Genomic DNA, 24,146 nt, shown 5'->3' with positions numbered 1-24,146 from the left:
TCAGATGGAACACATTCTTTATTAACAACTGACATATTGGCTCAATAACAGTGGGCGCTGTCACACCGGGTGCTGCGCTCTTCCCCCCTGGTCCCGTCAGGGTCGCCGTCTCTTCTGGCTGCCCCTAGGACGCCAGGGTGACGAAATGAAGACCTCTCTCGCTGGTGGAGAAGCTGCTTTCTCTGGTGCTGCCGGAGGCGGGGCCCGCTCCAGGTGCACCCGCTCGACGGGCTCTCCGTCTGGCTCTAGACCCATGTCTAATGGAGCAGGGAGACTCGTTTGAAGCCGCTCTAGACCCTCCTGCCATTGGCAGGCCAAAACGCACCGTCGCATCTCTGACGGCGGCTCCAAAGAGGCCGCTGTCAGAGATGGGGGCGTTCAACAGGGCGGCTTTGTCGGTCTTCTTCATAGCCGTCATAGACAGCCAGAGGTGTCGTTCCACGACCACCGAAGTGGCCATGGACGTCCCCGCGCATACAGCCGACGCCTGCGTGAGATGGAGGATGGCGCCGGAAATCTTCGACGCTTCCTCTATCTCCTCTCCCGACAACCCAGTCTTACCCGTGGTGAGACGGGACAGAGAGGCGGCCAAGAGGGCAATATTATTAGCTGCTGCTACAGCTTGAACACCTAGAGCGAAGGACTTCCCTGCCAGCTGGGCTGTGAGTCTGTCCTTAGTCGAAGGTAATGTGGGTTTCCTGGACGACGGCCAGGAGCTCGAACCTGGGACAAGGTACGCTGCCAGGGCGTCCTCGAGCCTAGGGATCTCCTGAGGCCGTTCTCCGTCCACTCTGGTGAATGGGATGTACGCCTTCGCAGGCGCCCTGGCCATTAAAGGCGCCTCCCATGCAACCTCCACATATTTTGCCAGTGAGGGCATGGCAGGTGCTAAAAGCACAGCCGCCCGTCTCGGTCTAGAGTAAAGGCCGCCCACCATCATATCCACCTCCGGGTTGGGGGGAATGGGGGGCAGTGCAATGTCTAGACGGCTCGCGGCCCGCTCAATGAGCCCTGTAAAATCAGAGCGCAGAGAAGCCGTTGCGTAAGAGTGGGCTGCTGAGAATACAGAGCCCGTCTCTTCCTCGCCCAAGGTGAAATTTCCCGCGCTCACCCTAGGGAGAGGGGTCATTTCAGTTTCGGTTGGGAGATCTCCCCTGAAAAATTCCCACCGCTGTTTCCTCTCCTTTAAAGAAAGGAGGGTGCAGCTAGGGCATTCCGGGGAGTATGTGAGGCCGCCCCTAGCGTGCTGTGAACCCAAACACACGAAACATAAATCGTGTGGGTTCGTAGCCGCCATTGTGGAGCAGCGACTCTGAGCTCTTAAAAGAGCTTTTGGGAGTGGAAAAACTATGCTCATGAAGGACGACGTCGAGACCAGGAAGTCGACGGTGGGTGGGTGGGTTCGTCTTGAGTCTTCTATCTACTGTATAGGCTTCTTCAGTCCAGTCCAGTCCACTCCTGTCGCTGAAGATAATGGGAGGCTGAATGACGGGAAACATTCCTTATATATGGACACCTGTACTCCTATTGGCTGCATGTTTGTGCATAATTTTTTCTCAGGCTATTCGCTGCCTAGGCGGGGTAAACCAATAGAAGCAGAGCTCCACTATGGGGCGGAGCTCCACGATATAGAACAAAGTTAGCCCCGGGGGTGAGGGCTAGGCCAGTGATTGTTTCTGGACTGTGATTTGTGATTGAATTCACATTATCATTTCATAATTAGGACCAGGAAAAATGATTGACTTCTGTCTGTACTGGTAGTTCTGTCCTCCAGCACCAAGACATTGATGTAGTGCCCTCTGAAGCTTACAGTCATTCATCACATCTTCAAATCAAATCAAATTTTATTTGTCACATACACATGGTTAGCAGATGTTAATGCGAGTGTAGCGAAATGCTTGTGCTTCTAGTTCCGACAATGCAGTAATAACCAACAAGTAATCTAACCTAACAATTCCACAACTACTACCTTATACACACAAGTGTAAAGGGATAAAGAATATGTACATAAAGATATATGAATGAGTGATGGTACAGAACGGCATAGGCAAGATGCAGTAGATGGTATAGAGTACAGTATATACATATGAGATGAGTAATGTAGGGTATGTAAACATAAAGTGGCATAGTTTAAAGTGGCTAGTGATACATGTATTACATAGAGATGGCAAGATGCAGTAGATGATATAGAGTACAGTATATACATATACATATGAGATGAGTAATGTAGGGTATGTAAACATTATATTAAGTGGCATTGTTTAAAGTGGCTAGTGGTACATTTTTACATAATTTCCATCAATTCCCATTATTCAAGTGGCTGGAGTTGAGTCAGTATGTTGGCAGCGGCCGCTAAATGTTAGTGGTGGCTGTTTAACAGTCTGATGGCCTTGAGATAGAAGCTGTTTTTCAGTCTCTCGGTCCCTGCTTTGATGCACCTGTACTGACCTCGCCTTCTGGATGATAGCGGGGTGAACAGGCAGTGGCTTGGGTGGTTGTTGTCCTTGATGATCTTTATGGCCTTCCTGTGACATCGGGTGGTGTAGGTGTCCTGGAGGGCAGGTAGTTTGCCCCCGGTGATGCGTTGTGCAGACCTCACTACCCTCTGGAGAGCCTTACGGTTGTAGGCGGGGCAGTTGCCGTACCAGGCGGTGATACAGCCCGACAGGATGCTCTCGATTGTGCATCTGTAGAAGTTTGTGAGTGCTTTTGGTGACAAGCCGAATTTCTTCAGCCTCCTGAGGTTGAAGAGGCGCTGCTGCGCCTTCTTCACAACGCTGTCTGTGTGGGTGGACCAATTCAGTTTGTCCGTGATGTGTACACAGAGGAACTTAAAACTTTCCACCTTCTCCACTACTGACCCGTCGATGTGGATAGGGGGGTGCTCCATCTGCTGTTTCCTGAAGTCCACAATCATCTCCTTTGTTTTGTTGACGTTGAGTGTGAGGTTATTTTCCTTCATCGGAAGTCGATCTTCATACCTTCATCATTTCCATTAATATTTTACTAATCACACATTAAAGGAATACCTCTGGATTTTGACAATGGGCATGATAACAAATAACCATAGACTTAGTCTTTGTGATAACGCTAGTTAGTATTGGCTCGCGAAACTACCTCTACCTTCCTTCATACCCGGCACAGAGACATAATAATGGTATCCACAAGTTCATCCAACTCTGGGGACGTAGATAAATGGCCTCATTGCCAAAATCCCAAAGTATCCCTTTAAGCTTCTATTTAAGCTTCTATGCATGTTAATTGTCCATGCAGTCTTCTTTAACTGGGTCATTTATATTACTTCTGCTACCCAACATAAAAAAAGGTTCAACAATGGTTTTAATTTGAAAACAGCAAGCAGGGAAATACTTCGACAGAGATGTTTCATTAACAGTCTTGTTCGCTGTGTCCAAACTCCAGACTTCTACTTTAAAGTTGTTAATAATTAGACCCTAATGTGAGATTTAACTGGTGAGACTGGGGGGAAGGGGCGGGGGGGTGCCTGCAGTGGTGCCTTGAATCTAATCACAGGATAAAGATGTCATTGGTAAGATGGTCAAGAAAAGTTCATGGCCTTAATTATAGATAGTGTTAAAGCACAATTCTAAATATATATATATTTCCCCTTATTTTCACAGAGGCCTTCCAGGAGTTGGATAGAGAAGGCACTGGAACTGCTGAAATGAATATCACAGAGGTGAGACCATTTGAATTTCAATGCTGTGTCTTTTAATTACTGATTCACTAAGGAAAAGTAACCTTATCCACTCTGTCTTTGTCTCTCACAGTGGCTGTATATGACCATGTGTGGTTGAAGTGTATGGTGATCTTGTATGCTGTAGAAGAGGACACATACACACCCATAGTAGAGGACAACCATAGACTCGAAGTGCCTCCAAAGCATCTCAGTGCACCCAACTAAGGCTTGCATCATCTCAAACAATCCCAAAGAAACTTCTACTCCCTACTTTTTAATCACCACTACAAATACCTTGCTGCCTCTGCTCAATAACTTGACAAATGCATTTATCCTGGTCAATTACACGTGATGAAAATGAAATGCTTTACTAAGGGAGTCGCTGCATATAAATCACTGCACGCATTATACAATGGCAATGTTTTCAGGGCATACCGTTGTGCAAAGAATGCCTGTAATTGTTTAAGTTCCATTCCAAACCTTTTAGGTTTTCCTCTCTTTTGTTTAACCATCAAATTCAGATGCTAGTCTGTAATAAGAGATGATATCGTACTCTGTGACAGTATCTATTTTTTGCTACCTTTCGCAGGATCTTGGATTATAGAAAGTATGTAGAGCTATAGGCTGCTAATGAACTGTAAATTGTACTGATGCCTTAGTCTTTAGGATACCTCAGTACAGTACACTACATCAGTTAAAGACAGAAATATAACTCATCTTTTTCTCAAGATGGCAATTTTTGTCTAAAAATTGGTGAGGGTAGTTTCAACTAAAACACTAAATGTAGGAAAGAGACTCCTCAAAATGTGACAAGGTAAAAAGTAACTTTGAGGGTTATGCTGAACTGCACATTTTAATTCTGCGAAGAATGTCACTGAAAAAAAACTGACTTATCATATAACTTTTGAGTTATTCATTTTCTAAAGATGATTAACATGGTTAGTGCATAGTTATAATCCCTAATGCATACAAGGTGTGTATGAATGTAACCATTTGTTACTTATTATTTATCGTTGATATGAAAGATAAGGTCCTTTTGCTTCCAAAACCGTACCTCAAGCGATGCATGTTAATGTTCAGACCGAGCGTCTGGGATCTTTAAAGAACTCTCCCCTACAGAAGACACCTTCGTCCAATGACTTATAGTATAATGTAATGGAATTTAAGAGTCATGATCAAGGGCTACCCCACCACTTGGTTTGCTGAGAGGTAGGATGGGACTGGAGAAATGTAACCACTTTCATATGCATACATAGACATGCAAGGACTAACAGTCCATGAGATCTTGATTAAACGTTTGAAAGCTACAACCTTATATTTTGGGTTATGATGTTACATGACTGTTACTAAGCATGAGGCATTTTATGACTCTTCCAGAATAAATGGGTCAATGAAATGACCATTGAACATGGATGTAGCAGATTTCTCAAGATGAAACATTACATTTGGATACATTTATTGTTCAAGCCCTCAGTTACAAATGACAATAATGTGGGAATAGTGACATCAACAAAAAAAACTGTCCTCTGCTGGGGCAAGTCTATGGGTCGGAGTCAATGTTGTTCTACTCTTTGGTCTTTGCGTCCTTGCTCTCGATCAGTCCAAGAAGAAAGGCATCTGCTTCTAGTAGTGTTGTGTCGGTGTTCGCACCCAGGAAACGAGATGTGAGCTCGAGGTCCTCAAGACGCAGACGTACCCTGCTCCCCCTCTAGTACTTCTCTTCATCCACTGTCGGTCGTTTACATACACAATGGAACTTGGCACCAAAGTCAATGTATGAATCGTCTTTGATTACGTGAAAGATCTTCCCGATTACCATTTTGTCCTTTGCTGGTTCCATCTGCATGAGAGGAGAATTTCGTAGCAATGACGCAAATTATTTTTCATTTCTTGTTGACCCAAGTCTGACAGTAGTTCCTGTCTGATTTGGTCTCTGTTGAAGGTCTTGTGTGTTGTTCATATGCTGCAGCGAAGCCACTTTTCACCTTGTCGGCTGCTGGTATTTTGCGTTTCTTCCACCGCTTTTCCTTCCGATGTCTCCCCGCTATCTGTGCTGTATAACGACTTGCAAATATCAATTGCTCGTTTTGGAAACACACATGTGCCAGTCCTCAGACCTGACACGACATTGCACAAAGCTGCCATGTTAGTGTGTCTGCCGCAAAGGACGATGGGTGTTTACTTGTGTTACATTTAAATTATAAATGAAGGTATACCACAATAATCCAATTCGTACTGTATAAAAATAACAAACTCCTCACATTTGTCGTGCCAAAATTAGTATAAAAAACAAAGCCCTTAAAAAACCCTACATCGTCACGTTACATAACAAGCTCTCTTTTTTAAAGCTCTCCGGCTTCCGTAGCATAAAATATTTTGACGTCAGCGTAAATATCCGGTAGTAGCTCGACAAAGTATCCTTACATTTCTGTGCTCTCTTTGGCAACATCATGGAGTTGTTTCTTTCTGGTCCACTTCTTCATTTTTGCAATGCTTCTTTTCCTACTGGAGCATCTGTTCGTGATCTAGTTGATAATTTTACGAAAGAGAAGGTTAGTATCAAAACGTCGTTTTATCAATTAAACTGAAATATTACTTAATAGGTTCCACATCCAACAAGCTAGCTACTGGTAGCTAGATAACTAACGCGGTATTAGCGGGAGCTAGCTAGCTATCTAGTTTAACAAACTTTGCCAACCAGGACTTGAACATACATAGTATTTTCTGCTATGCTATTCTGCGCTGTATTTTTTTGTTTTTATATAACTAGCTAGCTAGTACTGGCAGTACTAATACTAGTATGGATGTGCATCTTTCATTTTCAAGACTATTCGATACACATTTTAACGTTAGATGGGCTCTGATGCGATTCAATAACGAAACATTTTAAAAACATTTTAGTCGTTTAGCACATGGTTCCCAAACTTTTTGGTGGGTTTATAAAGACCTCCGTCCGGCTTTAAACATTCTCTTGAAAGTTGTAATAGTAGAATGCACAAGGTGCAATTTCGAAATTGAGTAGTGCAACATCAGGTTCTCTTGTCATGTTTGTCATTGCATACCTTTTTAGATAGTTATTTATAACATGTCAGAAATGTCCAGATCAACTAGCCTGTGTCAGCAGTGTTTTTTTTTGTTGCCCATAGATATTGTTGTAATTTTGTCACTCAAATATTACATGAATACACATTAGACATAGCTAAATGTATAGAATTGCAAAACAAAAAGTAGCTTTAAAACTGCACATTTTTTGTGTGCGCCCCATAACAATGTGTAGAATTGAAGGAAATAAGCTTTAACCCTGCAAAATTCTCTCCACCAACAAGGAGTGTGAACGGTTTGTTTCATGGACAGTGCTTTTGCCTATAGAAATAGACGTGGGGGGCGCTGGATATTACCCAATGCTGGAAGTGGGGCCCCCAATTGAAAAAGTTTGAGGACCCCCCTGATTTAGCAGATGCTGTAATCCAGAGTGGTTTACATTTAGTGCTTTAATCTTAAAATAGCTATGGGGGACAAGCACATATCACATGGATATAAATGAACATTTTCCTCAAAGTAGCCATCATTTGAGTCAGAGCTAGAAAGGGGGGGATTCACGTGCTGGTTCAGTTGTTTATTTTTATTAATCTCTTGTGTACAGATGAAACAGCAAGAATCTGTCAAAGCCCAAGTAGAACAACATATGCTTGGTCCAAGACTTGCTCGAATCTGATAAATGATGGATTTACTCTTTTTCTTGATTTTCTTATTTTTTTAATTTTTTTTACAAAACATTTGACATGTTTGAACACCCTTATTTTCTGTCCTTTGGAGCTTTATGGTTTTGGAGAAAAGTTCAGGAACATGATTAGATCCTTTTATCAAAACACTAATAGCTCAGTGTCCTTAACACTAGGGACTTCGCCACGATTTGACATAAATTGTGGAATTAAACAAGGCTGCTCTATTTCACTATCACTCTTTCTTATGGCTGCATAAATGCTGTCAATTCTTATCAAGAATTCTGATATAGAACAGCTGAGTGTTTTTGATGACCAGATTTTCAAAAATCAGCTGGCAGTTTGTGTTTGAGACATATTGTCCAGGTTCCAAAAGCTCTCCAAACCATAAAACGATTTCCCAAAGCTTACGTTTTTACACCTTCATTTAAGGAAGTGTGAATTAATGGCTCTTACATGACTGTCACCTTGTGGTGGCTCATGATATTCCAATTAAATCCACAGACAAATATCTAGGTATACATATTACCAAAGATGTCAAGATAAGTGAGACTTTCAGTGTCTGGAATAATTTGGATGAACGCAAGGCCAGACTTAACAGATGGATGCAAAGAGATATATCTATTTGGTCGCATATATTTAACTAAAATAGAAAGTTTATCCAGATGCATTTATCCAGCTTACTCTCTTTCCATCTCAAAGAAAGCCATGAAGGCCATTAACCAGTTGAATTTTGACTATCTAGGAATGGGAAGTTCATTTATGTGAAGAAAACTTTCTTGGTACAGGAATATTTGTATGCCTTGTTGTATTTGTACATTGACAAAGCATTTTTAATAAGAAGCAGCAGTTTTTCCTGGTTTTGGGTTTTTGACTGTGATTATTTGGATGAATCAGGATTGGGCGAAGGCGGTGCTTAAACTGATGTCCACTAGAATCCACAGCCACAAAGTCAAAATAGGCTGTATCGTAAAAATTCTTGAAAAAACTCATGTTTTTGGGGGCCATGGTAAACATGGGTGACATTAGCGGAAGAGATGGGTTTGGCCAAGAGTTTCTGTTTGTGCAAAGAAAGGAAGTGAAGTCTCCTCCCTTACAAAGGCAGAGAGGCCCAACTCGGCTGAAAATCTGTCTCCCTCCAGCAGGTGGCGTGTTTTGTTGTTTTGCCCATTAAGAAAGGAGTTTTTCTATGGAGGTCAATGAGTGTCGAATTTGGTAAACATTTTTTTTTGTTGGCTTATTTGATATGTGAGGTTATTTGATCAAATAGAAGTTTCGTAATGCACAAGTTAAGAGTGTGCTGATATAAGTAGGACACGTGGCATCCCGTCAAATTTGATATAAAACACTGTCCGAGTTGTTTCTAAATTGCTATGCATGTTCATGTAATGAAGCGAGTAGCATAGCATCTCTCTCCATTGAATACAGGCGGTTGACGTCACAACCCTCATTTTAATATATAAAAAAGGAGTACAGTAATGAGATTTATCCACCAATCCAGATAAAGGATAGGCGGAAGCTAGACAGCCCGCTGTGCCTCTTTGCGGACCACGACCCATTATTTGGGCGGAGAGACATGTATCTTGTCAGTATATCCTTAATCTTTGACAAAGATAATCACAATTGTTAATGAGATTACGTTTTATATAGCCTAGGCAGCCGATAGTGGGCGCTAGATCTGCACAATCATCTAGGATTGATGTGCGTTCCCGGTAATACACTCGTGTACCCCGTGGAACGGCTCGTACATAAAGCATCTTCCATTCAGGCTGCAAAAGCATAATTTTCCTCCTTTGCTTTCTATAATGGCGAGCCGCCGGAAATAGAACAGGAAAAATATGTGTACTGTCTTAAAACATCTTCCACCACCATTTTCGGACAATTTAGGATGTTGCCCACCGCTTTTGAAAGTGCACACTCCTGACTTTTCAGCTGAAATCACCATCAGATTTAAAGTGTTGGAGCTAGTAATGTATCAATATTATCTTTAAAAAAATAGCGAAGCCATAGCCAATTAATAAATGGCATGAATTTGGATTTCACTCCGTCTCATCAAATGGTTTTGACACACATGAGTGAGCTTCTCTTCTTCTCCTGCTTCAACCATGCAGTGCGAGTAGCTAAAGAAGTCATACCCAAGAAGACTCGAGTCTGTAATCGCTGCCAAAGGTGCTTCAACAAAGTAAAGTAAAAGGTCTGAAACTTATGTAAATGTGATATTTTAGTGTTTATTTTTAATAAATTAGCAAACATTTCTAAAATCCAGTTTTTGCTTTGTCATAATGTAGTATTTTGTGTAGATGGAGGGGAATAAAACATTATTTATTTTTTAGAGTAAGGCTGTATGAATGTGAATGTGGATAAAGTCAAGGGGTCTGAATACTTAAATAAAGTTCACTTTTTTTTTATCTAGGCAAGTCAGTTAAGAACAAATTCTTATTTACAATGACGGCCTACACCGGACGACGCTGGGCCAATTGTGTGAGACCCCATGGGACTCCCAATCACGGCTGGATGTGATATAGCCTGGATTTGAACCAGGGACTGTAGTGAAGCCTCTTGCACTGAGATGCAGTGCCTTAGGCCGCTGCGTCACTTTCTGAATGCACTGTGTGTGTGTGTGTGTGTGCGCACTCTGTTTTCAAGTGAAACTATTGCTGATGGTGAACCTGAACAATCAAAGTAAAATCAAATGTAATCTCCGATCATCATGTGTGTATCCAGATGAGTTGTCTCCTGCGGTAGCTTAGGCTACATTTATTCCGGTAACAGCACGTTTGATTTAATAACCTAGCAAATGATATACTCATCTAATAAAGCCTATTATTGCGCAAGCCATTTTACAAACATTTGAATGCTAAAGGTGACGCATAGATGTGCCAGATCAGGAATAAGCCTACCTCTCGTTGATCAGCGCGCCAAGCTGCATACAGCGTGCTTTTTGACTAGGCTACTGATATTTCCTGGGGTTGAAGCTCAATGACTGTCAACACAATTAAATGCTTAGTTCTACACTGAAGGAGAGAACGTAGTTGTTACAAAATATTAGTTATTTTCCGAAGGTAGAAAGTAATTTGAGGAAAAAAATTGGAGCAGGTGATTCGTAACGTTTGAATCGATTTCCTGGCCTATGCTACATTTGGATCGGTTTGGAGTCCTGAAGACCAACCACACTCATATCTTAAACATTTGAACCGGGGACTGATGTGTATTGTTCAATCATTACATCCCTACTAGCTAGCTACTTGCCTAACGTTTCTTCTATTGCTTTCAGGGAATCCCGTCATCGGATCTCTATGTCAAGAATAATGGACGACTATCAGAGCTTGATGAGAAATTGCAGGCTGGAGCGGTGTATCGACTGGAGCCTCGTCTCTGTGGAGGGAAAGGAGGTAACTAAGTAGTTATTAAAGTCTGCTTGTCCCTTAGACTTACAGTAACAGGTTCATTACTATAACTTCTATTTAGCTAGCTACTTAAGAAAATTATAATTTACTGTTAAGCCTAAAGTTAGTGGACAGGTGTGAAATGTTGCTTACATTATTCTGAATAAGTGAGTATATGAAAAACTAACTGTTCCATTATTTGTAACTGGCAGGCTTTGGGTCAATGCTTAGGGCTCTTGGGGCACAAATTGAGAAGACCACAAACCGCGAAGCCTGCAGGGACCTAAGCGGAAGGAGACTAAGAGATGTCAACCATGAGAAAGAGTAAGATGGTCACCCACAGACTCAGTTTTATCTGGTATTTGAAGTATTTCTCTAAATAGGTGTTTTTGATGAAGCTCGCCAGGTGGATTTGATTGTCAGTTTGCACTTTTGGTACAATGGAATGGATAAATTGCATGAATAAATAGGAAATGAAAATATAGTCACATTGTGTGTGTGTCTTCAGGATGGCAGAGTGGCTTAAGAAGCAGGCAGACCGCGAGGCAGAGAAAGAGCAAAGGCGTCTGGAGAGACTGCAGAGGAAGCTGGCTGAGCCCAAGCATCACTTTACAGACCCAGAGTACGAGCAGCAGTGCCACGACCTCTCAGAACGCCTGGAGGACTCGGTTTTAAAAGGCACAAATTTCAAATAGATATTTAGAATGAAATGGTAGAATAGTATGAGTATTGTCCATTTGTAAGAATGGTAATGTTTGTTTTTCACCCAACCCCTCGGAGACACACGGAAGCTGCACAGGATGCAGAGCCCCTGGTGTCATTTTTATGGACATGTATTTATATATACACTACCGGGTACAAGTTTTAGAACACCTAGTCATTCAAGGGTTTTTCTTTTATTTTTACAATTTTCTACATTGTATAATAGTGAAGACATCAAAGCTATGAAATAACATATGTGATCATGTAGTAATCCAAAAAGTGTTAAACAAATCAAAATATATTTTAGATGTTAGATTCATCAAAGTAGCCACCGATTGCCTTGACATCTTTGCACACTCTTGGCATTCTGTCAACCAACTTCATGAGGTAGTCACCTGGAATGCATTTCAATTAAGGTGTGCCTTGTTAAAAGTTCATTTGTGGAATTTCTTTCCTTAATGCATTTGAGCCAATAAGTTGTTGTGACAAGGTAGGGGGGGCTTTACAGAAGATAGCCCTATTTGGTAAAAGACCAAGTCTATATTTTGGCTCCCGAGTGGCGCAGCGGTCTAAGGCGCTGCATTTCAGTGCTAGAGGCGTCACTACAGACACTGGTTCGACTTAAGGCTATATCACAACCGACTGTGATTGGGTGTCCCATAGGGTTGCGCACAATTGGCCCAGCGTTGTCCGGGTTTGTAAATAAGAATTAGTTCTTAATTGACTTGACATTTTTATTTTAACTAGTCAAGAACAGCTCAAATAAGCAAAGAGAAACGACAGTCCCTCAGTCACCTCTAAGCATGAAGGTCAGTCATTATGGAACATTTCAAGAACTTAAAGTTTCTTCAAGTGCATTCACAAAAACCATCAAGCGCTATGATGAAACTGGCTTTCATGAGGACCGCCACAGGAATGGAAGACCTAGAGTTACCTCTGCTGCAGAGGATAAGTTCATTAGAGTTACCAGCCTCAGAAATTGCAGCCCAAATAAATGCTTCACAGAATTCAAGTAACAGACTCATCTCAACGTCAACTGTTCAGAGGAGACTGTGAATTAGGCCTTCATGGTCGAATTGCTGCAAAGAAACCACTAAAGGACACCAAGAATAAGAAGAGACTTGCTTGGGCCAAGAAACGCGAGCAATGGACATTAGACTGGTCTGATGAGTCCAAATTGGAGATTTTTGGTTCCAACGGCCGTGTCTTTGTGAGACGCTGTGTCGGTGAACGGGTGATCTCTGTATGTGTATTTCCCACTGTAAAGCATGGAGGTGAAGGCATTATGGTGTGGGGGTGCTTTGCTGGTAACACTGTCTGTGATTTATTTAGAATTCAAGGCACGCTTAACCAGCATGGCTACCACGGCATTCTGCAGCGATGCACCATCCCATCTGGTTTGGGATTAGTGGGAATAAAATGTGTTTTTCAACACCTCTAGGCTGCGTAAGTGCTATTTTACCAAGAAGGAGAGTGATGTGACCTAGCCTGTGACCTAGACCTAGCCTGTGACCTAGTGACCTAGCCTCCACAATCACCTGACCTCAACCCAACTGAGATGGTTTGGGATGAATTGGACCGCAGAGTGAAGGAAAAGCAGCCAACAAGTGCTCAGCATATGTGGTAACTCCTTCAAGATTGTTGGAAAAACATTCCAGGTGAAGCTGGTTGAGAGAATGTCAAGCTTTTGTAAAGCTGTCATTAAGGCAAAGGGTGGCGATTTGAAGAATCTCAAATATAAAATATATTTTGATTTGTCTAACACTTTTGGTTACTACATGATTCCATATGTTATTTCATAGTTTTGTTGTTTTCACTATTATTCTACCATGTAGAAAATAGTAAACATAAAGAAAAACCCTTGAATGAGTAAGTGTATTCAAACATTTGACTAGTGCTGAATATATGTTTCTTAATGATCTGTGCTGTGGAAAATGATTACAATGTAAAGGGCTGTTTGTTCCATAGAACAAATTCAAGGGTGAGTCTAACAGTCTGTTTTTTTAGGAATGCAAGCCTCTTCCAGCGGACTAGTGAAAGTAGACGAGGCACCGAAACGCAAAAAGCCACCTCCAAACAAAGGCCAAGGGAAAAGCAAGAAGAAATGCTTTTGGTGAATGAGCTTTGTCATCCTGGTTTAACATTTTTGTTAAAAAAATAATAATAATCATCTTTGCAGTCTCTTAAATAAAAACATGCCAAAAAAATGTCATGGGGACAAAAGTGATAGTGAAATGTTTTGGATATTACAGGACTGGTGTTGGTGGCCTGGATGACCTGGACAGCTCCGAGGATGACGATGATGCAAGCGAAAGCGGGAACTCTCCCTCCACATCTGCTTCCGGTTCAGGTGTACCCGATTGTCCTGTAAAGGGAGCAACGTCAGCTCACACATCTGCCTCTCTGAGCAGAGCGGAACAAACAGCAACTCCGGAAGCTCCTAGCGCAAGCAGCAACTCCATCTCAGGACCCAGCTCTCCAGAGAGCCCAGCAGAGGTGCAGACACAATCTCAAGCAGAGGCAGCAGCTTTGGGTACCAGTGGTAGTGGGGAGCAGAAGGAGGTGGTCCCCACAGAAGAAACATTCCCAAAGGCCGACAATCTAAGCGTAGCTCAGAGTAGCGTCAACCAAGCCGCTGTGAGTTTCTTAATGTTCCACTCAAGATTTGTCCTCTTGGGCCTTGTTAGTTCATTATTTAATGTTTTACATTTGCATTATCCATACTTGCTCCTTCGTTCTGGGTCATCCCAGAAATTAAGCCGCTTTCCTTGTGATCATAATGCAAATGAGATGTTGGGATAACCAAAGATGTTTAATGGCTCACAATGCACCACGAAAAGGACTTTGCAACAAGACCAACTGCAGTCATGCAAAATAGAACAGTGTAATGAACAGTTACTTTTAAAGATGAACTCATGTGTGTTTCTCCCCTGGTATGCAGTGTGAAGATGGGCCCTTAGACCTCCAGGCAGTGCACTCAGACAAGGAGTTGGAGACTTTGGGGTTGGACAGGCTAAAGGCGGAACTGATTGCACGGGGGATGAAGTGTGGGGGAACCCTGTCCGAGCGCGCTGCTCGCCTTTTCTCCACCGTAGGGCTTTCTGCAGAGGACATCGATCCTGCCCTAATGGCCAAACCTAGCAAGGGCAAGAAGCAATGACTGCCTAGTTTCTATTACAGCACTGTATAATAATGAGTCTTATGCTGAGTTGGACTCCTGATAACTTGGTGACAATTAAGGTAACAGATATAACTATGCCATGAGCCCCAGATTCAAAGTGTCTGATTATTCTTGTTTGCCCCAAATAGTGGACACAATTTAAAGATTGTCACAGGCTATTGGATATATCCCAGAATTCTCCTTTTCTCAATTCATTTCAGACACTTTTTCTAGAGTAGATTTTACTTTTTAAATTTCTTAGGTCATTGTACTGTCCCTTATGTTGGATGAAGTGGCACAAATTAAATTAAGTGTCTCTTTATCACAGTAGCTAGGTTTTTATCCAATTGGTCACAGATTTTCATGCAAATATTCTAAAACGGAATGCGCATTTTCCAACTAGAGATGTTACCATCACGTGACTCCAAGTTTACTTTGCTATGATGGTTATTATATCAACATTTAGAGTATGAAGGTGTTTCCACTGCCATTTGTCGTGTAATTAATTTTCCAGAAACACAAAGTTCCCACCTTGTCTAGCCTTCTGTGTTTTGTTGACATTTGGAAAGTTTACTGACGCTATTTGCTGTTTCCATCAGGACTGTTGTGACTTTTTTTCATCCAACGTACTTTACTCACATAAAAAGGTTGGATGGCAACCTGGTTAGTGAGTGGTTCTCACAACCAAAATCTTTTTAGGACAGAGTAATTATTTGGCTTTAAAATTAGGTTCATAACTCTGGAAATTGCTTTCTTGTTTTTCTGTACCCATGTTCCTTATTTGGATATATGGTTGAATAAAAGGCCTTTCTCAAAATTTCAAGGAGTTATTGTATTAAGTAAAAGTACATAAATGTGACTTCAATTTTTTTTAAACCATAAACAATATTTTTCTCCTCATAGAACAAAAGGGGTTATCAGATGTTTTAAATCAAGCTTGACTTTAAAAGAAATCACAAATCTAGTTAACAAAGGTGAATTCATTTAAAGCCACATCCTGCCATTTCAACAGCCTGCCCCTTTCACTTTGTTTGGTAAGTTGAGGGATGGGGCTGAGGAAATGTAACCATTCTCAAATGCACAGAGAGCTGGATGCAAGGATTGATAGTTGGAGATTGGCATGGTGGTTTTAATTTTAAACTACAAATTGTTTACAAACACTTATACTGAACAAAAATAAGACGCAACATGTGAAGTGTTGGTCCCATGTTTCTTGAGCTGAAATAAAATATCTTAATTTTTTTTTTTTTTGTGTGTATTGAAAAATTCTATCTCATTTTGTGCACCCTTTTGTTAAACAGCATGATCATTACACAGGTGCACTTTGTGCTGGGGCCAATAAAAGGACACAAAGGTGCAGTTTTATCACACAGCACAATGCCACAGATCGGAGGGAGTGTGCAATTGGCATGCTGACTGCAGGAATGTCCACAAGAGCTGTTGCCAGAGAATTTAATGTTCATTTCTCTACCAAACGCTGCCTCCAATGTTGTTTTAGAGAATTTGGCAGTACATCCAACCGGCCTGACAACCGCAGACTACGTGTAACCACACCAGCTAAGGACCTCCACATCTGGCTTCTTCACCTGCGGGATTGTCTGAGACCAGCCACTCGGACAGCTGATAAAACTGAGTATTTCTGTCTGTAATAAAGGCCTTTTGTGGGGATAAACTCATTCTGATTGGCTGGGCCTGGCTCCCAAGTGGGTGGGTCTATGTCCTTCCAGTCCCACCCATGGCTGCGCTCCTGCCCAGTCGTGAAATCCATAGATTAAGGCCTAATTAATTTATTTCAATTGACTGATTTCAGTTGACTGTAACTCAGTAAAATCGTTGAAATTGTGACATATTGCGTTTGTATTTTTGTTCATTATATATGACTAAAAACAATGGACTAATATTGCCAAAGACATTCTTCAAGAATCAATTGGTATATGTAATTACTTGAAATGACCAGTCGCCTGTGAACAGCAGGAAATATTCTAGACCGCGAAAAGACATCACAAAAATCATATTACCTGCATATAGAACAAAGATAATTGAAAAAAAATAGGATTATATCTACACTTTGGTTTTGAAAAGCTCTGTCTTAAGTAGCCCTAGATCAATCAATCAAATGTATTTATAAAGCCTTTTTACATCATCATACAGAAACCCAGCCTAAAAACCCAAAGAGCAAGCAATGCAGATGTAGAAGCACTGTGGCTTGGAAATACTCCCTAGAAAGACAGGAACCTAGGAAGAAACCTATAGTTCTTCAAGATGTTCAAACATTCATTGATGACCAGCAGGGTCAAATAATAATCATAGTGATTATAAAGGGTCAGCACCTCAGAAGTAAATGTCATTTGGCTTTTCATAGCAGAGCATTCAGAGCTTGAGACAGAAGGTATGGTAGAGAGTGAGAAAGAGGGTCAAAACAGCAGGTCAAGGTAGCACGTCCAGTGAACTGGTCAGGGTTCCATAGCTGCAGGCAGAACAGCAGAAACTGGAGCAGCAGCACGACAAGGTGAACTGGGGACGGGGACAGCCAAGAGTTGTCAGGCCAGGTAATCCTGAGGCATGGTCCTAGGTCCTCCAGGAGGGGAGACAGAGAGGGATGAGAGAATTAGAGGGAGCATACTTAACCTGTTATGGCTGCAGCCCGACACCGGTACACCTATGACAACATCCAGCTCAAGTGCAGGGCGTGAAATTCAAAAGATATATTTTTTTAAATATTTAACTTTCACACATTAACAAGTCCAATACAGCATATGAAAGGTACACATCTTGTGAATCAAGCCAACATGTCCGATTTTTAAAATGTTTTACAGGGAAGACAAAATATGTAAATCTATTAGCTAACCACGTTAGCAAAAGACACCACTTTTCTTACTCCATCAGTTTCTTACTCCATCAGGTGCTATCACAAATTCGACCAAATAAAGATATAAATAGCCACTAACCAAGAAACAAATTCATCAGATGACAGTCTGATAACATATTTATTGTATAGCATATGTTTTGTTTGAAAAATGTGCATATTTCAGGTATAAACCATAGTTTACATTTCAGCTACAATCAGAAATTGCACCGAAAGTAGCCATAATATTTACAGACACCAACGTCAAATAGCTAATTACTCATCATAAAACATTTCTGAAAAATACATAGTGTGCAGCAATTGAAAGATAGGCATCTTGTGATTCCAAACAATATTTCCGATTTATTAAATGTTTTACAGCGAAAACAAAATGTAGCGCTATATTTGCGTAGCCACAATAGCCAGAAACACTTGGGCGCCCACGACCAATTCACATGCACGACAGATATATGAAATAACATCATAAATTGGGTCTTACTTTTGCTGATCTTTCATCAGAATGTTGAACAAGGTGTCCTCTGTCCAGATGAGTCGTTGTTTGGATTCAGAATGGCAAATTTCCCTCTTCACTTAGCATTGGCACTAGCCGAGTGGCACAAATCTCTCCGACGTAAACACAGTCAGAGGACGGAACACGGCAAAACTCCCGAATAAATTTCAATAATCTGATTAAACTATATTGAAAAAACATACATTACGATGATATGTTCACATGTATCAAAAAAGCCAGTGACTCAGCCTCCGTAATAGGGACACAGGCAGAGAATCCAAGTGGAGAGAGGGGAGCCTGCCAGGCAGAGACAGCAAGGGTGTTTTGTCACAGTGCCTTGCCATTCACCTTCACACCCCAAGTCAAGACTAAACTCGATCATAAGACCTACTGAAGAGATTAGTCTTCAGTAAAGACTTAAAGGTCAAGACCTAGTCTGCGTCTCTCACATGGATCAGCAGACCATTCCATAAAAATTGGGGAAAGCACTACCACCAGATGTTTGCTTAGAAATTCTAGGAACAATAAGGAGGCCTTCATCTTGTGACCATAGATATGTATGGCAGCACCAAATTGGAGAGATAGGTCCATGTAATGCTTTGTAGGTTAGCAGTAAAACCTTGAAATCAGATCCTAGCCTTAACAGGAAGCCAGTGTTGAATAATTTGATCACATCTTTGGGCTCTAGTCAAGATTTTATCAACCATATTTATCACTAGCTGAAGTTTATTTTGTGCTTTTTGTGCATGGTTAGTCTTTCTGCATCATTATTTGACAAAAGTCTCAGGTTTTTTATCAATGTTACGAAGATGGGAAAAATGCTGCTCTTGAAACAATTTGTATATGTTCGTCAAAAGAGAGAAAAGGGTCCAGAGTAACGACGAGGTCCTTCGCAGTGGAGGCTACTGAGGGGAGGACGGCTCATAATAATGGCTGGAATGGAAAAAATGGAATGCCATCAAACACATGGAAACAATGTGTTTGATGTATTTGATACCAACCACGAGCCCGTCCTCCCCAATTAAGGTACCACCAACCTCCTGTTCACAGTTTTATTTGAGACGACTGTACAACCATCGAGATTAACTGTCAGATTAAACAGCAGATCTCTTTGTTTCTTGGGGCCTAGAACTAGCATCTTAGTTTTATCTGAGTTTAAAAGTAAAACATTTGCCGCCATCTACTTCCTTATGTCTGAAACACAGGCTTCCAGGGTAGGCTGAAGACTTCAATGTCGATTTTCTCATTGCAATTTTCTATGTCAATGTAAAATAAATAAAACACAGCAATAATAAGTAGTGTATTTGGGCTATCAAACTACTGTATTTGATCAGGTGACTTTCTAAAGAAAATGTTAAAACATGTCTTTTACAAAGTGTTCAAAAGATTGACAGGCAGTTAACCTGACAGATCATGTACACCAAATTGGGAAAAAATGATGGTTACAATTTAATATTTACAATTGCTCTCCACAGATTGTAGAATTCTTGGCAGTGGGTGGTTTATCACTTATCAGCGTAATAATAAAGTCTTATTTCAGGGTGAATAAAAGCATGAACAATTGAGCTTACTTCCTTTGTTATTAAAGTTGCGTAACATAGGCAGCCCAATTCCGATCTTTTGCTAATTACAGTGCATTCGGAAAGTATTCAGACCCCTCGACTCCAGCATCCCGGAGTCGCCTCTTCACTGTTGATGTTGAGCCTGGTGTTTTGCGGGTACTTTTTAATGAAGCTGCCAGTTGAGGACTTGTGAGGTGTCTGTTTCTCAAACTAGACACTCTAATGTACTTCTCCTCTAAGGATCAATTAGCCTTTTAAAATGATAAACTTGGATTAGCAAACACAACGTGCCATTGGAACACAGGAGTGATGGTTGCTGATAATAGGCCTCTGTACGCCTATGTAGATATTCCATAAAAAATCTGCCGTTTCCAGCTACAATAGTCATTTACAAGATTAACAACGTCTACACTGTATTTCTGATCAATTTTATGTTATTTTAACAGACAAAAAAGGTGCTTTTCTTTCAAAAACAAGGACATTTCTCAGTGACCCCAAACTTTTGTAGGGTAGTGTATGTAAATGAGGTATTTCCGTTTTAGATTTTTTATACATTTACAAACATTTCTAAGAACCTGCTTTCACTTTGTCATTATGGGGTATTGCGTATAGATAAATTATCAAAAAATCTATTTTAGTGGTGAAGGGGTCTGAATACTTTCCGAAGGCACTGTTTTTTGAATATTTGATACCTATCTGATCTTTCCCTAATGTGTAAACAGCAACAAAAATGTTTGAGTTCAGATTTATACCACATCCATATGTGGATCTAAATCCTAATACAATTCTAGTGCTCCATATTTGACCTCAGTCTGGACGGGCAGATCAAATTTCTTTGCTCTGACCTCTTAAGCCTCATAAGAACCATCCTGGGCCTTTATTTCCCGATAGCAATGCCACTCTTCTGGGAAGGCTTTCCACTATATCTTGGAACATTGCTGCGGGGAATTGCTTCCATTCAGCCACAAGAGCATTAGTGAGGTCGGGCACTGATGTTGGGCGATTAGGCCTGGCTCGCAGTCGGCGTTCCAATTCATCCCAAAGGTGTTCGATGGGATTGAAGTCAAGGCTCTGTGCAGGCCAGTTAAGTTCTTCCACACCGATCTCGACAAACCATTCCTGTATGGACCTCGCTTTGTGCATGGGGGCATTGTTACGCTGAAACAGGAAAGGGCCTTCCCCAAACTGTTGCCACAAAGTCGGAAGCACAGAATCCTCTAGAATGTCATTGTATGCTGTAGCATTTAGATGTCCCTTCACTGGAACTAAGGTGCCTAGCCCATGAAAAACAGCCCCAGACCATTACTCCTCCTCCACCAAACTTTACAGTTGACCCTATGCATTCGGGAAGGTAGCGTTCTCCTGGCGTCCGCCAAACCTAGATTTGTCCGTCTGACTGCCAGATGCTGAAGCGTGATTCATCACTCCAGAGAACGCCTTTCCACTGTTCCAAAGTCCAATGGCGGTGAGCTGTACACAACTCCAGCCGACGCTTGGCATTGCGCATGGTGATCTTAGGCTTGTGTGCGGCTGTTCGGCCATGGAAACCCATTTCATGAAGCTCTTGACGAACAGTTATCTTGCTGACGTAGCTTCCAGATGCAGTTTGGAACTCGATAGTGAGTGTTTTAACCGAGGATGAGTGATTTTCAGTGATTTTTATGCACTACGCGCTTCAGCACCTGGCGGTCCCGTTCTGTGGGCTTGTGCAGCCTACCACTTCCCGACTGAGCCATTGATGCTCCTAGATGTTTCCACTTCACAGCACTTACAGTTGATCGGGGCAACTGTAGCAAGGCAGAGATTTGACTAATCAACTTGTTGGAATGAGCACTATGACGGTGCCACGTTGAAAGTCACTGAGCTCCTCAGTAAGGCTATTCTAATGCCAATGTTTGTCTATGGAGATTGCATGGCGGTGTGCCTGATTTTGTACACCTGTCAGCACGAGTGTGGCTGAAATACATGAATCCACTAATTTGAAAGGGTGTCCACATACGTTTGTATATGTAGTGTATACAGTATATTCTCCAAATCTATGCAAATTGTTATTGTTCCTAAAGATTAGAAAATTGCCAAAGTTATCCCCCTCTAAAAATCTTGGGATCCAAGATCTTTTACAAATTATCGCCCAATATCTGTACTACCATGTTTTTCTAAAATCCTAGAAAAATGTGTGTATAAGAGAATATTGAAACATTTAAATCAACACCATATTCTTAATGAGCATCAACATGTTTTTTGTAAAAACTACTCTTTTGCAACTTGTGGATAAAATCTTTACAGCCCTTAACAACCATTTTTTTTATCTATCCAAAGCATTTGACACGGTTGATCATGAAACACTACCTTCTAAATTGCATTATTACTGTTTTCATGATTAAACATATAATTGATTATATAGTTATGTTTATGCTAGAGAACAATTTGTTTATGCAAACGGCTGTGCATCTACCAGGGCCAAGATATCCTGTGCTGTGCCACAGGGTTCGATAATTGGACCTTTGTTATTCCTAATCTATATCAATGACCTTGCTGCTGTGTCTTCTACTGTACTTCCCATTCTCTTTGCTGATGATTCCAATTTAATTTTATCACACAATCATTTTTATTCACTAATTAATGAAGCCAACTCGGGTATGGACAAATTTTCTGAATGGTTTCAGATAAACAAATGATCTTTAAATGTTAAAAAATCTAACTTTATTCTAAAAACTAGTAGAAATATTTACAAGAAATATTGTAAAGAAAAGAGACAGAATCTCAATTGGTGGGAATGAAATGGAACAAGTTACATCCACTAGATCCCACTAGTTCTAATTGATGAAAAGTTATTCTGTTAATGTCATATTACATTTGTCTGTAGCAAAGCAATGAAATCTGTTATCATCAGAAAGATTAGGGGTTTGGCTCATCAGGCTTGCTTCCTAACTCTATACTATAGCTTAATTTACCCATATCTCATTTACTGTAATATTGTCTTGGCCAGTACATATGCCTCCTACCTACACAAATTACTCATCATACAAAGACATTTGCAAGACTAGCCACCTCCTCTAATTACCTAGCTCCATCTGCAACTTTGTTTGAGAAACTCAATACATTGTCTGTTTACAACATTAATGTACGCCAATTATGCACTTTCATCTACAAATACTCATACCTCCCAGACAGTTTACGTAAACCCTTCAATAGATTCTTCCAGGTTAATTCTGAAATCCATCTATATAACACTACAATAACCTTCCCCCTCCCCACCCCTCACAAAAGAAATTATCTACCAGATACAGAGGAACCATACTCTGGAATTCTTATCTTCATATTGCCAAAACCTCATCATGCCTCAATCAATAACTTCAAGCGAGGACTGGGGGTCAGCCTGATGAACCAAACTACTCAATAATCCCCTCCATGTAGCCTAACTCTCACACTCACTCACTCACACACACACACACACACACACACACACACACACACACACACACACACACACACACACACACACACACACACACACACACACACACACACACACACACACACTCACACTCACACTCACACTCACACTCACACTCACACTCACACACACACACACACAATCAAACATGTTTCTTCTTGTATGCGAAATATATAATGTACAATTATAGTTAATATGCTTTGTTTAACTGATATATATATATATATTTTTTTACATATGGATTCTTTAGGCCTTTTGCCATTTGGTAGGCCGTCATTGTAAATAAGAATTTGTTCTTAACTGACTTGCCTAGTTAAATAAGTGTTCAATTAAATTTACAAAAATAAAGACATTCAGAAAGGTGAAAAAAATGCAAATAGAGAGCCACTCTACAAATGATCACTAACCCAAACAGGTCTAAAATAGATAGAAAGACAAAATATGTTACAGCTTCCCCCAGTCTCCCCTTACTAATCGTGAGCATGCAACTTTCAAACAATTTCTCCCACTCTTGCCTACCAGCAAATCAATGAAATTCCAATTTATAGAGGGAGATAACTTTGAACATTTTCAAGTCTTAATTAAGGAAGAATACCAATTTGCATAGATTTGGTGAAGATACAGTATTCGCTACATATACAAAAGTATGTGGACACTCTTCAAATGAGTGGATTCTGCTATTTCAGCTGACAGGTGTACAAAATCAGGCACACAGCCATGCAATCTCCATGGACAAACATTGGCATTAGAATGCCACAAAGTTTGCAAGTTGTTCAACGAATGTAAAGGACGGTAGGTAACTATTGGGAAAAGTAGGAAGCCCATGTTTCAATAGGCGATAAGATATTAATGTGTCATGAAAGGAGTGTGGATATTTGGCCTGGCGAAGCAGTTTAATGCGCTGATGGAATGGAAGCTGATACTGGTCACGTTCCTCTGCTCACAGTGCATTTCCACATAACACTATGGGGGCGATGAAACAACAGAGCCCCATTCATTTTCAGTGGAGGGAAGCGAAGTGGACGGGGGGACCATTGGGCGATGTGAGCATGGGCGAGAAAGCGTGAACAGAGCAGGACCAAAGTTGGAGAAAGCTGAACTTTA

The 24,146-nt window shown here is 41.1% G+C and overlaps 1 protein-coding gene and 1 pseudogene across 1 annotated transcript; one reads left to right on the top strand and one right to left on the bottom strand.

Annotated features, from left to right (window-relative positions):
* Positions 1 to 3,706: 3,706 nt before the first annotated feature.
* Positions 3,707 to 5,876, bottom strand: LOC120064825 (annotated as a pseudogene).
* Positions 5,877 to 6,091: 215 nt separating this feature from the next.
* LOC120064814 (replication stress response regulator SDE2-like) lies at positions 6,092 to 15,852 on the top strand. The gene is made up of 7 exons (XM_039015416.1): positions 6,092 to 6,249; positions 10,694 to 10,811; positions 11,018 to 11,129; positions 11,314 to 11,483; positions 13,515 to 13,620; positions 13,760 to 14,144; positions 14,449 to 15,852. Exons 1-7 carry the CDS (start codon positions 6,148 to 6,150, stop codon positions 14,665 to 14,667), a joined length of 1,212 nt encoding a protein of 403 aa, XP_038871344.1. The 5' UTR covers positions 6,092 to 6,147; the 3' UTR covers positions 14,668 to 15,852.
* The last annotated feature ends 8,294 nt before the right edge of the window (positions 15,853 to 24,146 follow it).

The sequence above is a fragment of the Salvelinus namaycush genome, chromosome 2 (genome assembly GCF_016432855.1).
Source record: "Salvelinus namaycush isolate Seneca chromosome 2, SaNama_1.0, whole genome shotgun sequence".
NCBI lineage: Eukaryota > Metazoa > Chordata > Actinopteri > Salmoniformes > Salmonidae > Salvelinus > Salvelinus namaycush.
Note: the sequence above shows the minus strand (reverse complement) of the source record. Positions and strands in the feature narration are given on the sequence as shown.